The sequence below is a fragment of the Anabrus simplex genome, chromosome 1 (assembly GCF_040414725.1).
Source record: "Anabrus simplex isolate iqAnaSimp1 chromosome 1, ASM4041472v1, whole genome shotgun sequence".
NCBI classification, from domain to species: Eukaryota; Metazoa; Arthropoda; class Insecta; order Orthoptera; family Tettigoniidae; genus Anabrus; species Anabrus simplex.
Window position 1 is genome coordinate 634,448,884 of NC_090265.1, and position 14,129 is coordinate 634,463,012.

Here is a 14,129-nt window from a genome sequence, read left to right on the forward strand (position 1 = left end):
GTGGAATCTACTGACTTCAAGAAATCCAGTAGACAAGCTGATGAAGAACGTACAGTTCGTGAGATACCTACAATAACTCCTAATAATGTTAGTGCACACATAGTCTCTATGTCCAGAGGAATATTGGGTGTAAAGCATGTTCGACAAGTCCAGAGGGAACTGGAAGTCCAAGGCAACCAAAGGCATATTTTTCTCGTCCCTTTCCTATTGATGAGATTGAAGTAGCCCTGAAGAGCATACAAACTGGTAACCTGTGGGATTTGACGGACTACATCCCGAATTCCTTGTCAACTGCGGTAAAAATGCGCGTTTATGTTTGTGTAAGTTTGCTACCAACATTCTACAGACTGATAACATTCCTTCCTTATTGAAGCAAACAAAAATTATTGCTATTCTGAAGTTTGGGAAACCCAGTAGTAAACAAGAGAGTTACAGACCAATCGCCCTATTAAGCGTGTGCTATAAATTAGTAGAATGATTCCTTCTGAAATGAATTGCTCCAAAATTACTAGCGGAAATACCCACTGAGCAAGCGGGATTTAGGCCTCACCGTAGCTGTTACAGACCAGATGTCACTAACGACGTTTATTGAGGCAGGATTCCAACAATTCTTGAAGATATTTTCTTGTAGCCTACGGCTGCTGCTCTCGAGTAGGGAGTTTTTATACTCACTTAGACCGATTGTTTGATATAAAATGTTAAAAACTTACGAATAAACAGCACCAAGACTTGATCGAGGTTTGGTATTTTTGTTACATTTGTTGCAGTGTTAAAATTAAATTATTGACATTATTTTGTTTGACCAACCTGTTTTAATAGTTCTGAAGTTATGTTAATAGATCAACGAGTTTCGTTTAAGTGTAACTATCGACAAAATTATAGGTTGGGTATATCACATTGGACACTTCAGTGATGAGCCGTGTAGTCTGCTCTTTATATGCATTATTATTGCTACTTCTTGAGTTACTTTGTATAATAATAATAATAATAATAATAATAATAATAATAATAATAATAATAATAATAATCATATAGGCTCAGATACCATCTGCAGGCATTTTGATTTGACGCCATTTAGGCTGCCTGTATGTCAATTTTGGCGTTCCATTTTACTTTCCAAATGGCATAAGAACCGAAAGTCTGCTTGGCGAAAAATGACTGAGATTTAAATAATTTTGTCAGGTAAACACCAAATGCGATACCAAAGATGTTCTACATGCCGACATCCTAAGACATAGAGTGCCGAATTGACTCTGTTTTGCACTTCAAAAATTCTACTACCTCTTTCGGGTTTGAAACTCTATTTTTGGGATCCAGAGGCCGACGCTCTACCGCTGGTACAGTGAGGAAGCTACTTGATGATAATCATGGATTAAAAATAAAACAACAGTTAAATTGATTTTGTTTATTTTTTTACAAAACATTTTACATTTACATATTCCCAATAAATGTTTCCAACGTTTCATTTTTGACATACAGTAAATGTTGTACTTTTGACAAGTTTTTACAGGCTTGTTAATATTTTCACTATTTCCTAAATATATTTGCATATTATGATACATTTAAAAATATAACTAACAATGAAGTTGTAATAACTTCGATAGCACCACCAGAAATACAAATTTTAAAACTAAGGTTTGTGTGATACAGACTTACTACGTCTGTCAAATAATTTCATTGCCCTTTTAGAGAGCGAAACTAGAACATAAATCAGGGATGAATTCACTAGAAAAATATAATGTACTATGTGTTGATGAACTCTGTGTTCACCGTGATTACAATCCCTTTATATCTAAGACTATTTACATTAGACAGCAGACTAGTAATATTTATAGCAAAGGATGACGTTGTTACATGAATATTATATTAAGTGATGAATTGGTAACTATGTTTGTAGACATTCTATATGTCTTGCATGAAAGAGAATTTATGAGAAGTTTAAACAAAATAATAATAATTCTTTAAATGAGTCATGAAAGTGAGTAGGATACATCTCCTGGGATTGGTGAATCTTTCGTCCCTACCTTTCGCACTGGAGCTGGTCATTTTTATGTTTTACTTTTGACACACAATGAGTGAGAATTATGACTTAATGACATGAATACCACTTGAAGTTACCATTAAACTAATAAAATATTATGTTAACTTGTTCTAATAATTATCACATTACAATAGAACATATTAGATTTCTACTGAAATGATACTTTTTGTCAATCTATTGATCGTAGTATTTTCAAAATGTCACTGTAATGTTGTAATTTTGTTGAAAGAAATAATATCTCGCTAGGTAGTTTAGTTTTATGAGTTGTTATTATACAAACAAATTGTTCAGAATACATTTTGCAATCACGTACATGGTTGGTATTAAGTGGGAACCATTTGTTTGCTCCGAGGTATTTTCCTGGTTTATCACATTTCAAAGTACCATCTACAGAACACTTTGTGAACTTATATTTTGTGTTTGGCTATTCAAATCTTCATCATAGACTTAAAGAATGTTGTAGGCAGCTTATGGTGAGAAAGCAAATAAAGCAAGGTTATTACTGGAATCAACAATTTGCGAGCGTATAAGCACTAACAATGTGACAAGAACGAAGAAATATCTGTTAGTGGTCATAAGGGAAACTTTGAAACAAACTCGGTAGCAAACGTATGTTTTTGTCCAGGACATCCACATTCAAGTAAATGTTGGATTAACAGTTGAAAAGTAGTTTATTTCTGCATAATGGGAAAAACCCGGAAATTCTCTATTACTTATAAAATTGTGAATCCTTTGAGAAATGGTTTAATCTTTAAGTGGTAAATCAATGAGTCTTTATAGAAATATTTAGTTCATATTTAGACAGTGTCGAGCCGGAGTAGTTGAATGTAATTATTGCACATCCCCGAGAAATATTACGGTAATTACTCCTGAAGAACTAGAGGAATTCTAAATCAAAACTTACAGCTCTAGTTCGTTTACAGTTCTTTTTACGAAATAGTACTCCTCTTCACTCTGTTTTTCAACGCGGTTCTTCTAATGATCAGAACAGTGAATGCTCTTTTTAGCATAGGAAAACTATCATAATATTATAATAGTCCCTGGATACAGGCTATGGAGTAATGCTTGAATCAGATAAGAAGTTTTCGTGTTAATTTTGGAACCATTCGTAGTTACATATTGGCTAGCGTGGCCGTATTCGCGAAAACCCAGGACTCTGGACTGGTTATTATGAAGTAATGGAACGCAATGGAGTGGCTTCTTGTCAGGTATACAAGATGAGGCAGGGGTATGATATGAAAAGGATTTTTGAATTTAATGGACTTCACTTGATCTCTTTGCAGTCTTGTGTACCGTTGGTCCGTTCTTGTTCACTACGGCGTGGAATCCGTTCTCCCAGTCAGCGACGTAGTCCACCGTCCTGACACTGCCGTCGGGTTCAACCAGGCTGTACTGACCCCTCACCACGTCTCCATCTCGGGTCTCCCATTGGCGCTTGACATCTCCTGTGTGAGGATCGTTCACACCGTACTCGAAGGCGTAGCGAGGATGATCGTTCTGTAAACAAAAATAGAAATATGATCGTTCAGTAAACAACAAGTGGAAGTGTGATCGTTCTGTAAACAAGAGTGTGTGATTGTTCAGTAAACAAAAGTGGAAGTGTGATTGTTCTGTTAACAAGAGTGTGAGATTGTTCAGTAAGCAAAAGTGAAAGTGGGATCGTTCTGTAAACAAGAGTGTGTGATTGTTCAGTAAACAAAAGTTAGAAGTGTTATTGTTCAGTAAACAAAAGTAGAAGTGTGATCGTTCTGTAAAAAAGAGTGTGTGATCGTTCTGTTAACAAGAGTGTGTGATCGTTCAGTAAACAAAAGTGAAAGTGTGATCGTTCTGTAAACAAGAATGTGTGAATGTTCAGAAACACAAGTAGAAGTGTTATTGTTCAGTAAACAAAAGTAGAATTGTGATCGTTCTGTAAACAAGAGTGTGTGATCGTTCAGTTAACAAAAGTACAAGTGCGATCATTTCGTAAAGTGGGAGTAAATTTAACGGTATAACGAATAACCATTTAAGGTGGCATTAACCTACATTTGTCTCATTTACATAACATTATGTAAAGCGTAATATCTCTTTTGTGTCCAACCCTTGTCCCGTTTCCCTTCGGGGTCGGACATAAAGTGGGATGAATATTCCTGACATCAGCCTCATCAGAGAAATTAATGGGATGAAATGAATTACGTGACATATGATAGTAGGAAGGGAGAAAGCAAATCCCGGTGCCGGCATATAGCCTACTCCAGTCGAATAGCACCAAGGGGTCTGCTCAAGGTTTAAAAGTCCCTATCGGATGGACGAATCGCCATCAACAGCGTCATATGCCCTCACTCCATATGAACATCACGGAGAGGTTTGGAATTGAATCCAGGCTTTTGGCACGCAATCTAGTGGTTAGAAACTGTATATCAAATTGTATACTACCACCTCTCCCACCCTGCCGGCCACCATTCTGATTTCGAATTTTTTTCGACCAACGGAACTCGAACCGGCTACCATATATACTTGATGGCTTAACGATCATGGTCAACAGGCGGGGTAAAGTTATTGCGATGACATTTTATAAGAGTGTAACTGTGTGGTATAGCTTTTCATGTACTCGCAATGAAAACGGTTAATGTTAAGATAGTATGTCCAAAATATTCGTCTGGCAACTACTGGAGCCAATTAATTCTTCTGAATAAAATTTTGTTGGTCTATCTTCATTCCTCTTGTCGGAGGGGACGTTATTATTGTATCCACTTGGATGCATATGCTGTACATAATCTTTCTTTTTTGTCTTGTTTAATCTGGTATATGTTCATCCTACAGTTCTTCGTGGATATACGAAACAAGTAATGTTAATACTATCAAAAGTTAATAAAAGTGTACTTTCTCCTAATATGTCTTTATAACGTATCACCAATAGTACGCACTTCTTTGATTTAAAACTGGGCCGATGACCTTATATGTTAGGCCTCTTGAAACAACAAGCATCAAGGAAGATTATAACAAATATCTTCCAAATGATTTAAGAAGAATATCCTTTGATTTCCTAGTGAAAGTAAAGAAATTGAGTGATAGATTATAACATCTAATGCGCTGGTCGTTCATATTTATAAGGTGCGTTATAAAACAGTGCAGGATAACATGGTGTCTCTTAGTAATTGAAGGGACGTTAAACCAATATTATAATTAATGTATTTACTGTGTATTTATTTATGTATTTATTACTGGTCCTGCGGCCTAGGAGTAACAAGCCTGCCTTTTACCCGGAGGCCCTGGCCTCACCAATTGTGCACCCAGTGTGAATATTTAGTTTCCCTGCTACGTGTAACGGCCTCATTTTTATATAGAGAGACGTTTCTTTTTCACTGACCTGGCCAGGAATTTTTGTCTGGATCTAAGGTCTGGGTTCAGTATCCACTCAGCCTACGTGAGAAAATATTGAGAACTTATCTGACTGTGAGGTAGCGGTCCCTGTCTAGAAAACGAACAATAACGCCCGAGAGAAACCATCGCGCTGACCATGCGTCAGCCCGCCATCTACGGGCATTCGGGCTGAGCAGTGGTCGCTTTGTAGACCAACGCTCATCCGGACCATAGTGGCAGGGTGTTTGCCTTTTGATCTTTTCGTATTTATTAACTCGATATTATATATCACCTATTGACTCACCTACTGTGCATCCAATGTGAATATTTAGTTTCCCTGCTGCGGGTAAAAACATAATATTTGTAGAGCAATTTTTCTTTTTTCTTTTTCATTAGCTGTTTTAACATACATTTTTGGCGATGCTGTAGTGGGGAAGAATTAGGACAAGGAAGGTAGTGGCAGTGACTTTAAGTAAGCTACAATCTGGTATTTACTTAGTGTGAAACTAGGAAACTACGTAAACCCATCTTCAGGGCTGCTGGCGGTGGGGTTCGATTCCACTATCTCCCGAGTGCAAGCTTTAGATTTAAACGACTCATCCTACGCATCCAATTTGTTCGATATCAAGAAACTGTAACTTTATACGCTACAACACTGACACGCATTCTGTAATCTACCTCGAAGCGACTGGAATTTTAGGAGCGAGTAAATTTAACCACTTTCAGGAACTTTAATCGAGACCCGAGTTAATGTTTTGCTGTACCTTTGGAGAGCTCAGTGCTGAGAGATGCATATTAAGTTGTTCGAGACTCATAACATACAATATTTTCATCTAGTTGCTACTGTTTGCTATTATTTATCTAGCAGTAAATCTAGAAAACCCTCACTCTACTGTATTACGTTTCTCTGCCAGTGTTCTTATTTATAGTTGAGCTTCGACTTCCTACGCATATTTGGTGATGTCAGAATGTTTGTAGGATGCATTTCATGGAAGTGCGGGCCTCCTACCGACTGCAATATAAGGTCAGACAGGTAAAAACGACCCTGCAATGAAACAGCCCAAACCAGCCTACCTTCACAAAGAAACGACTGCAATACATGTTTTTAACATAGTCATCCTTTTCCTATGGAAGCAAATGGATGCAGTATCTTGAACATACAGCACATCCATGGTGGTCGAACGTCTTAACTCGAGTTTGCTATAGTGTTATTTAGGAGCTACGGATGTTATCATCCTCGAGTAGGGAAAGGTGGTATATGGCGGGGTATTACCTCCCTTCTTCAGTAAATTGTGCAGCAGACTGAATTTTTTCAGGATCGCCAAATCGTATTTATGGCTGGCTCTTCAGCTGAATAGTCAGCTTTGCAGCTTTAGGTTCCGGGGTTCGATTCTCGGAAGGGTAGGGGATTATAGTCACGTATGCTTAATTCCTATAGCTCGGGGAATAAAGTAGGTGATTATGTGTGTCTTAACACACGCGTCTTCATTTTGCTCACAACACACCACATAAGCAATTAACAAAGTATTCAAGACATTTTTTGCATATTATGATTTCTCATGGTATATATCACGGTATCTCAAACATGTTTACAGTATGCACTGTAGGCCAGTCTCTGAGACACATAGTGACGGTAAAACCAGATCAGATACGATATTTGTCCAATATGAAGCATTTTTCGTATTGTTCAGCTAAACATTACTTGTAAGGTCGGCGGTTTACAGACAGCACGTGTAGGACTGCGGTAAACATGGCAAGAGTACCCACTTCTGCTACTGACCGCACTCGAATTGTGAAATTGCTGCAAAAAGGATGGCGACAAGTGGATGTCAACATTCGTTCTGGAGTGAGCTACAGTAGAATGATATATCCAGAGTTTGGACAAAGTTCAGGGAGACACAAATAGTTGCTGATCGACAGTGGATGGGACGCCCACGCAAAATAGTTCACAGGAAGGGTCGGTGTATGTTGCTTTCAGCGTGTTGTAGGCCCATTGCCACTGCCACTTCGTTCCGCCAAGATCTTCGGAGGACCTCCGGTGTGAAAATGTCAGATCAGGCAGTGCAAAATCGGCTCACCGATGGAGGACTGATATGAAGGAGTTCTGTGCAAAGGCTCCTCTTAAACCACACCATAGGGCAGTTCGTATGAGGTGGGCAACAACTCACAGAACATGGCATCAGGAACAATGGAAGCATACGCTTTTTTTCTGATGAAGCTTGCACCCATACAGCAGGCACATTAGAGCTTGGAGATGATCTAGTGTGAGAAATGGAACGAATCCTTCATCCTGGAGCGCCATCAGCATCAAGAGGGCTACGTCATGCTTTGGGGGAGTGGTCGTGCTTGGTTGACGTACGCCTGTAATTCGTACCCAGGATAACATGCCAGATGTGATCTACAGAAGAAAACATTCTCCAATCTGTACAAGCACGATTTGCTGGCACTGTAGGTGAGGACTTTACACTAGTGAATGGTAACGCTCATGCCCATCGAGACGGAGTGGTCAGTTAGTTCCTTGAAACGCATGACACAGGTCTACAGCCAATGGTTTGACCGGCATATTTTGCGGACAAGAACTGTGTGTGTTAAACGTGCATGGCGTGATCTGAAGAGAGCAATAGGCCACCGTCCTATCCTCCAGCTAACATTTAACATCTTAGTGAAATCCAAGAGTATGGATATCTGTCCCAAAACAAGTTGGATTCTTTGGTGCTAGGTATGTCTCGTCGTGTTCAAGTATACCTCAGCGCCCGAGGTGGTATTGAGCTGCCAAACAAAGAAATATAATTTTGTGTTCAATCTCCCATATTACCATTTCCGTTGTTTTTGCGTAGCTGAATGCGTGTTGTTCTTCCTTTGATATACCCTTTGCAATGCATAATGTACGTACCCTATACAGATGAAAATAAAAAGTGCACTAAACCGGAATATGCAAAACCTTTTTTTGATCGCTGTAGTTGAATATTTCCCATACGTGTGGTTGGTGTCAGGAAGGGAATCCGGCCGTAAAACATGCCGTAAATTTCGTCTTCGCGACCCCGTACCAGAAACGAAAGTAAGGGGTAGACATACACGGGTAGTGGAAGTCTTTTTCTTCTAGCAAGGATCTTCATGACCAGTATAGAGATGGTTTTGCCTTGATCTGTTTTGTTTTTTAATATTGAGGGCGTAATTATTAAATTAGCTTAGTTGCTGGCATTCTGTCCTAATGACTGAGGTTCGCATACGTGTGCCTGAGGTGTTGTGGTTGTAGAAATTTCAACTGGATAGCCATATGGTATTAGTGGGTTTACTCAGTCTCAAAACCCTGGTGAAAATTCATAATGAGCCAGAATGGCTTCAGTGTCCTCAGGTATTACTGGGAAAGGCTGAAAATCATTTACCACATTTAACTTGACTGTTATTGGCTGTTCTTTAGGGTTATATTTTATTTTAATATTTGATATTTGCCTGAACTACCGTTCTATATTCTGATACTCTATTAAGCTCACATTACCATTAATTTTGAGATATTTTGCTTATTCTCAATTTACAGTATAATAATTCCTGTCTGGTACTTTGAGAGGATACAAGATAATTCGATGAAGTATTTTGGACTAATTTTTTATAGCCACTTCTACTGGTTCGTTATGTAGAATGATGCCTTATTTTGAAAATTGTTGCTAGTCATTCATTATTTTGTATTATGTAGAGTTTCTCAGCGGACTGAGACGGAAGAAGTTCTTTCCTACATGGTGTGGTGATAACATTCACTGAGTATATCAAGCGAAATTATATCTTGTTCCAACTAATGATGGTGATTACGTAATGATTGGTGCCTAGGTACCGTACACTCACTTCTAAATAATTTACGTCTAGATTGTATGGACATTATAACCATTCAATTGAGGATCAATAAATCAGAAGATCAGATGGTAATGATTATGTTACAGGGAACACTAGTCATATCTTGTTAAATTGCAGGAGTCGTGACGTCTTGAAGAAAATACAAAAACAGGCGTGCATACAGGGAGAATGCGATATAAGTCAGGACATTTTAGGATGTAGATATTCTATTCCATATAGACGATATAAGCATATTTCTCGATTTTAGCAATATATTTAGAAATAAATTCAAGCGGATCTTACAAAGGACATTCGCAAAGTGTCTGACAGATATTCGTAGAATATTGATGTTCAACTGTAAACAGTGTTTAATATACTAACTTCAGCTGCTCATAGAGGTAACTTTGCATTTTAGAACTATTCCAATCTGTCATAAATGTTTTTTTTGCTAGTAGTTTAACGTCTCACTAACTCATCGAAGGTTTTCGGCGAGGCAAGGATGGGAAAGGGCTGGGATTGGGAAGGTAGCAACCGTAGCCTTAATTGAGGTACAGCCTCGGTATTTGTCTGGTGTAGATATGGAAAATCACTGAAAACATCTAAAGGGCTGTCGACGGTGGGATTCGAACCCGCCATCTTCCGAATGCTATGTGATCCTAAACGCACGGCCCACTTGCTCGGACATAAAGGTTCCGTAACCTGATTCAACAGTTTATTGTTGTCTAACTTGAGACAATCGGCGTATCTAATCACCTTGTGCGACATCTGATATCACTTCCAAACGTAAGCATTCCCTCTCTTGAGTCGTGAAGCTAATGCCTGAGAAATCGTGACAACATGTGTTTGTTCACATATTAATAGATATTAGATGTCTCCATTACTTTCAAGCTTTTGCCTTCCGCATACAGTTTCTAAGAAGCAAGTGGCCGGGCTGAGTGGCTCAGACGGTTAAGGCGGTGGCCTTCTAATCCCAACTTAGCAGGTTCGATCCTGGTTCAGTCCGGTGGTATTTGAAGGTGCTCAAATACGACAGCCTCGTGTCGGTAGATTTACTGGCACGTAAAAGAACTCCTGCGGGACTAAATTCTGGCACCTCGACGTCTCCGAAGACCGTAACAGTAGTTAGTGGGACGTAAAGCAAATAACATTATTATTAAGAAGCAAGTGAGTGATTTCTTGCACCTGAACGATCCACTTTTTGGCCGCCTTTCCCTTGACATTTTGCCATTCATTTTCCCCTTGGTTAATGACCTTTTCCAAATTGTATCCCTTCCACCTAATTAAGTGTCTGAAAAACTGTAGTATCTTCTGATCTACCGTAGTTAAGAGTCTTCTCTCTATTCCCAGTTCTTTGATTATGGAATCATTTGTTTCTTTCTTCGTCCATGGAATCCGAAGCGTTCGTCTCCAGTACCACGTATCAAATGCATAAATACTATGTTTTTCTCTTGTCTTGTCTTGTCTTGACTGTCCATGTCTAACAGCCGTGTATCGCGAAACTAGCTACACTACCTGTTGTTGATGGGCACTGAAAATTTCCAGATGAGAAATTGAATTTTCTACAACGTTAGGTATTAGATAGAAGTGATATTTTCGGAGATATTTGGGCTTTTGTAAGAAACGTAATAATGGTGATTATTCCTGTTAATATTTATCGTTTGGTAAGATCCCTGAACTTAAATGCCGAGTTTCGTGAAATTCTATTCAGTCATTTTACCGCGATGTCGTAACAAACAAACAAACAAACAAACAAACACACACAAACAAAGACAAAGTATGAGGCGAAGTGTACAGGAAAAAATATAATTTTATTTATATAAATGCTATGCTTCTATTATGAGCTATTAGACGATAGCATAGAGGATATTTGAAACGGATAATTTAATAATTCAATACTATTTTGTTAGGACATTGAACAAGTACGAAATTAAAATAAATAATGGTTTGAGTGAATGATTAAAAATTGCAATATATCATTTGTGTTTACTGTGTAACAAGACAAATTGTAATGGAGAGCCCTTGCAGACAAGTCACGCAGTGTACGCTTGTAATCAGAGAGCTAAGTGGAACTAATTACGACCTCCCAACTCTTACAAGGGAATATAGAGTTATCATCCAGAGTAGCAACTCTTCCGTTCGTTCCTGGCCGGCTTCTAGCCCATAAACATTTTAATGTGCTAAAAGTTCAACAGTATCCACTGGACTTACAAGGAACTTCGATATCAATAAAGCGCATTGTTGTTGATATCATTGTATGCGTCTCTCAATGTCTAGTTCGTGTGTGAAATTTTAGCTATTAACGGAAAACTTTGTCCACTGAAGAATGATGGAAAGTTTGCCTGTAGGTGGTGGGAGAAACATCTCCTTGTAGATAGGAAGACAACAGAAGTTTCGTTCCACAAAAGTGGTCATCGCAAAAGTCCACAAAATGTTCGAAGAAGACTTTTAACTTGCACCATGAGCAGCAAATGAAGAACGAGTCACTGCACTGATCATGAAACTCCACTTCAAAAGCGAACTCCTTCGATGAGATAAGGCATTCAGGTCGATCGTACTTTTGTAGCATGGTGATTCTCTCGTACGACGCACTTGAGTTTGCAACTAAGTGGCTAGTTCACTGCTCCTGTGCGCATTATTAGACCGAATTTTAATTGGGCTGATATTTTCTCGGCAAGTTCTTTACCATTCTATAATGTTCCATCGGTCACAGTCAAATCTTGAACACTGTCTACATTACAATTGAATACTCCACTTCATCTTCAGATTACGGTCCTCTGATATTGTGCTGAAGTTAACGTAGAGCAGGGCCTCTCAGGGTGCATGCGCGTGGTGCATGCACTGTGCACGGTGCAAAAGACGACTTGGCTTGGTTGACCAGAGTGCAGACCCCCCACTCCTCGATTTGGAGCAATAGCTCTGTCTCTCTCTTTCCTCACGCCTGTCTCGCTCGCTCCGCCTGTCTCCCTCTCCCCCACTTGCGCCGTAGCGCTCCAAATCCGGGCTGAGTTGAGCCGAGTATAGCCGAGTAGAGCCGAGCATAGCCGAGTAGCCCAGAGACGAAGCGTTGATCCGAGCCATACCGAGCGGCACCGAGCGGCACCGATGCACAGTGCACGGAGCTCTTGCGCCTCGCTCTGCACGCGTGAGATTTTGGGCGTTTGAGAGGCCCTGACGTAGAGGAACTGTAAAAGTCTAATTTTAATTCCCGTGAGGTGAACAACAAAACTTGGAAAACTATGTTTTAAGGCCCCGGCATGCACGGTTTCTGAGAAAATCGCTTCTAAACGTGAGCCGCTAAGGTGCTTCTGCTACCCTTTCTTCCCCATATGCTTCAGGACTGCCCTCTTTTCACTTCCACAGTATAACTAGCGCGGGTCATTATGCAGCCCACGACCGATGTGCTGCGGACCCAAGTCTAACGAGAGTATCTTAAGAAGTTCAGACGTTTGATAAATGAGCAATTTCCTAAATTACAAAACGCATCACGTTTAAACTCAAAGCTTAATGTTTTTATGTTATTCATTGATACGTATTGCGATTCTTTAATTGTACCTCGGAGTTACGGCTGCATTGTTAAGGAAAACATGATAAGTACTGCTAAATCGCTTAATATTTCAATAAATTTTTGAGACACGGCGTTAGTCATTAGTGTTTTCTTCATCAGAATAGAAAGATAAGTCTGTTTTTGAGTTTAGCAGGATTTTTAGAGACACAATATGAAAAGCTACGCATTAGAAAATATACAATGTTTAATATAAATGCTATTAGCTCCCGTAAGTAAGATATGCGATTCCTCTACCTTCCATTTAAAAAAGCTTTCGTGCCTCTACTAATCTTACCTTGAAATTATTAATTTGACAATAATTGCCTTCTTGAACTACTTCTATGACATATTTTTTCAGTCTTCTAGGCAACCATCCTCCCTCATTCGCGTACAAGAATCTACCATAGATGCTGGTGCAAACGCGCAATTTCATTCAACACACTGTTAAAATAAAATTTAAAATTGTATTTACTGTATCTGACAGGTAGATCTTCTATCCCTAATGGGGTCGCGGGTGTGAACTGTGTCGTACATATGGACTTGACTCTGTTTTACAGCCAGATGCCCTCCCTAACGCCAACGCTATGTGAGGTATGAATTAATTATTTTATCTGTGGTGTTAGTAGTGTGGTGTGTTGTGTGAATGTGAAGAGGAGTGTGTTGAGGTAAACACAAACACCCAATCCCAGAGTTAGTAGAACACACAGATGCGATTAAATTCCACGACTCGGTCGGGAATCGTACCTGAATCCTTCTGAGCCGGAGGCCTCAACGCTCACCATTTCAGCAAAGGAGCCGGGCGCTGTATATGACAAGTAGATATTTGTACAATTTATTTTATTTTCACTGCGAAAAGAATTCAATACGTTCATCCACTGAGTGAATAAGATTGCGTTCCTCCGTCATTTTGTGTTGAAGGGCGTGATAGCCGAATGGCATCATCACTAGCTTTTCATAAAAGAGGATACAGTTAGAATTCCGACCAATGCGCGTGGTATTTTTGGAATGAAAAGTCACGTCCATGTGGTTAGGATTTCACACAAAAATGGTCAAAATATTAACAGTCCCGTAAGAAATACAAGCTTATTTATTGTTTTGTGGTAGAAAATGTAGCAGAATCTATGGTTTGAGTTATGATCGTAGCATAGTTTCCTCTAAGGGTCTCGAGTCTTCCTCCACAGTTTTCGTTAAGGATTTATTGCGAGTTGGGAACAATTCTGTACGTGAGTAATTATCTAAATATCCGTAACAGTTTACCTTATTTGTCGTGTCGTAGATTTACAACGTCGGTGTATGTTACATTATCATCAATCATACTGTTTTCCACTTTATGTTTTATATTTAGTTTTCCACTTATTCACTGCAGTAAATCGT

The 14,129-nt window shown here is 39.2% G+C and overlaps 1 protein-coding gene across 1 annotated transcript in view; it reads right to left on the bottom strand.

Moving 5' to 3' along the window:
- Nucleotides 1–1,405: 1,405 nt before the first annotated feature.
- The window catches only part of LOC136871461 (uncharacterized), a 46,290-nt gene continuing 33,566 nt past the window's right edge, over nt 1,406–14,129 (bottom strand). Inside the window, exon 3 of the mRNA XM_067144983.2 lies at nt 1,406–3,538. Within this exon, the coding sequence (XP_067001084.2) occupies nt 3,296–3,538 (243 nt within the window). The 3' untranslated portion in view covers nt 1,406–3,295. The remainder of the gene's footprint in view (nt 3,539–14,129) is intronic.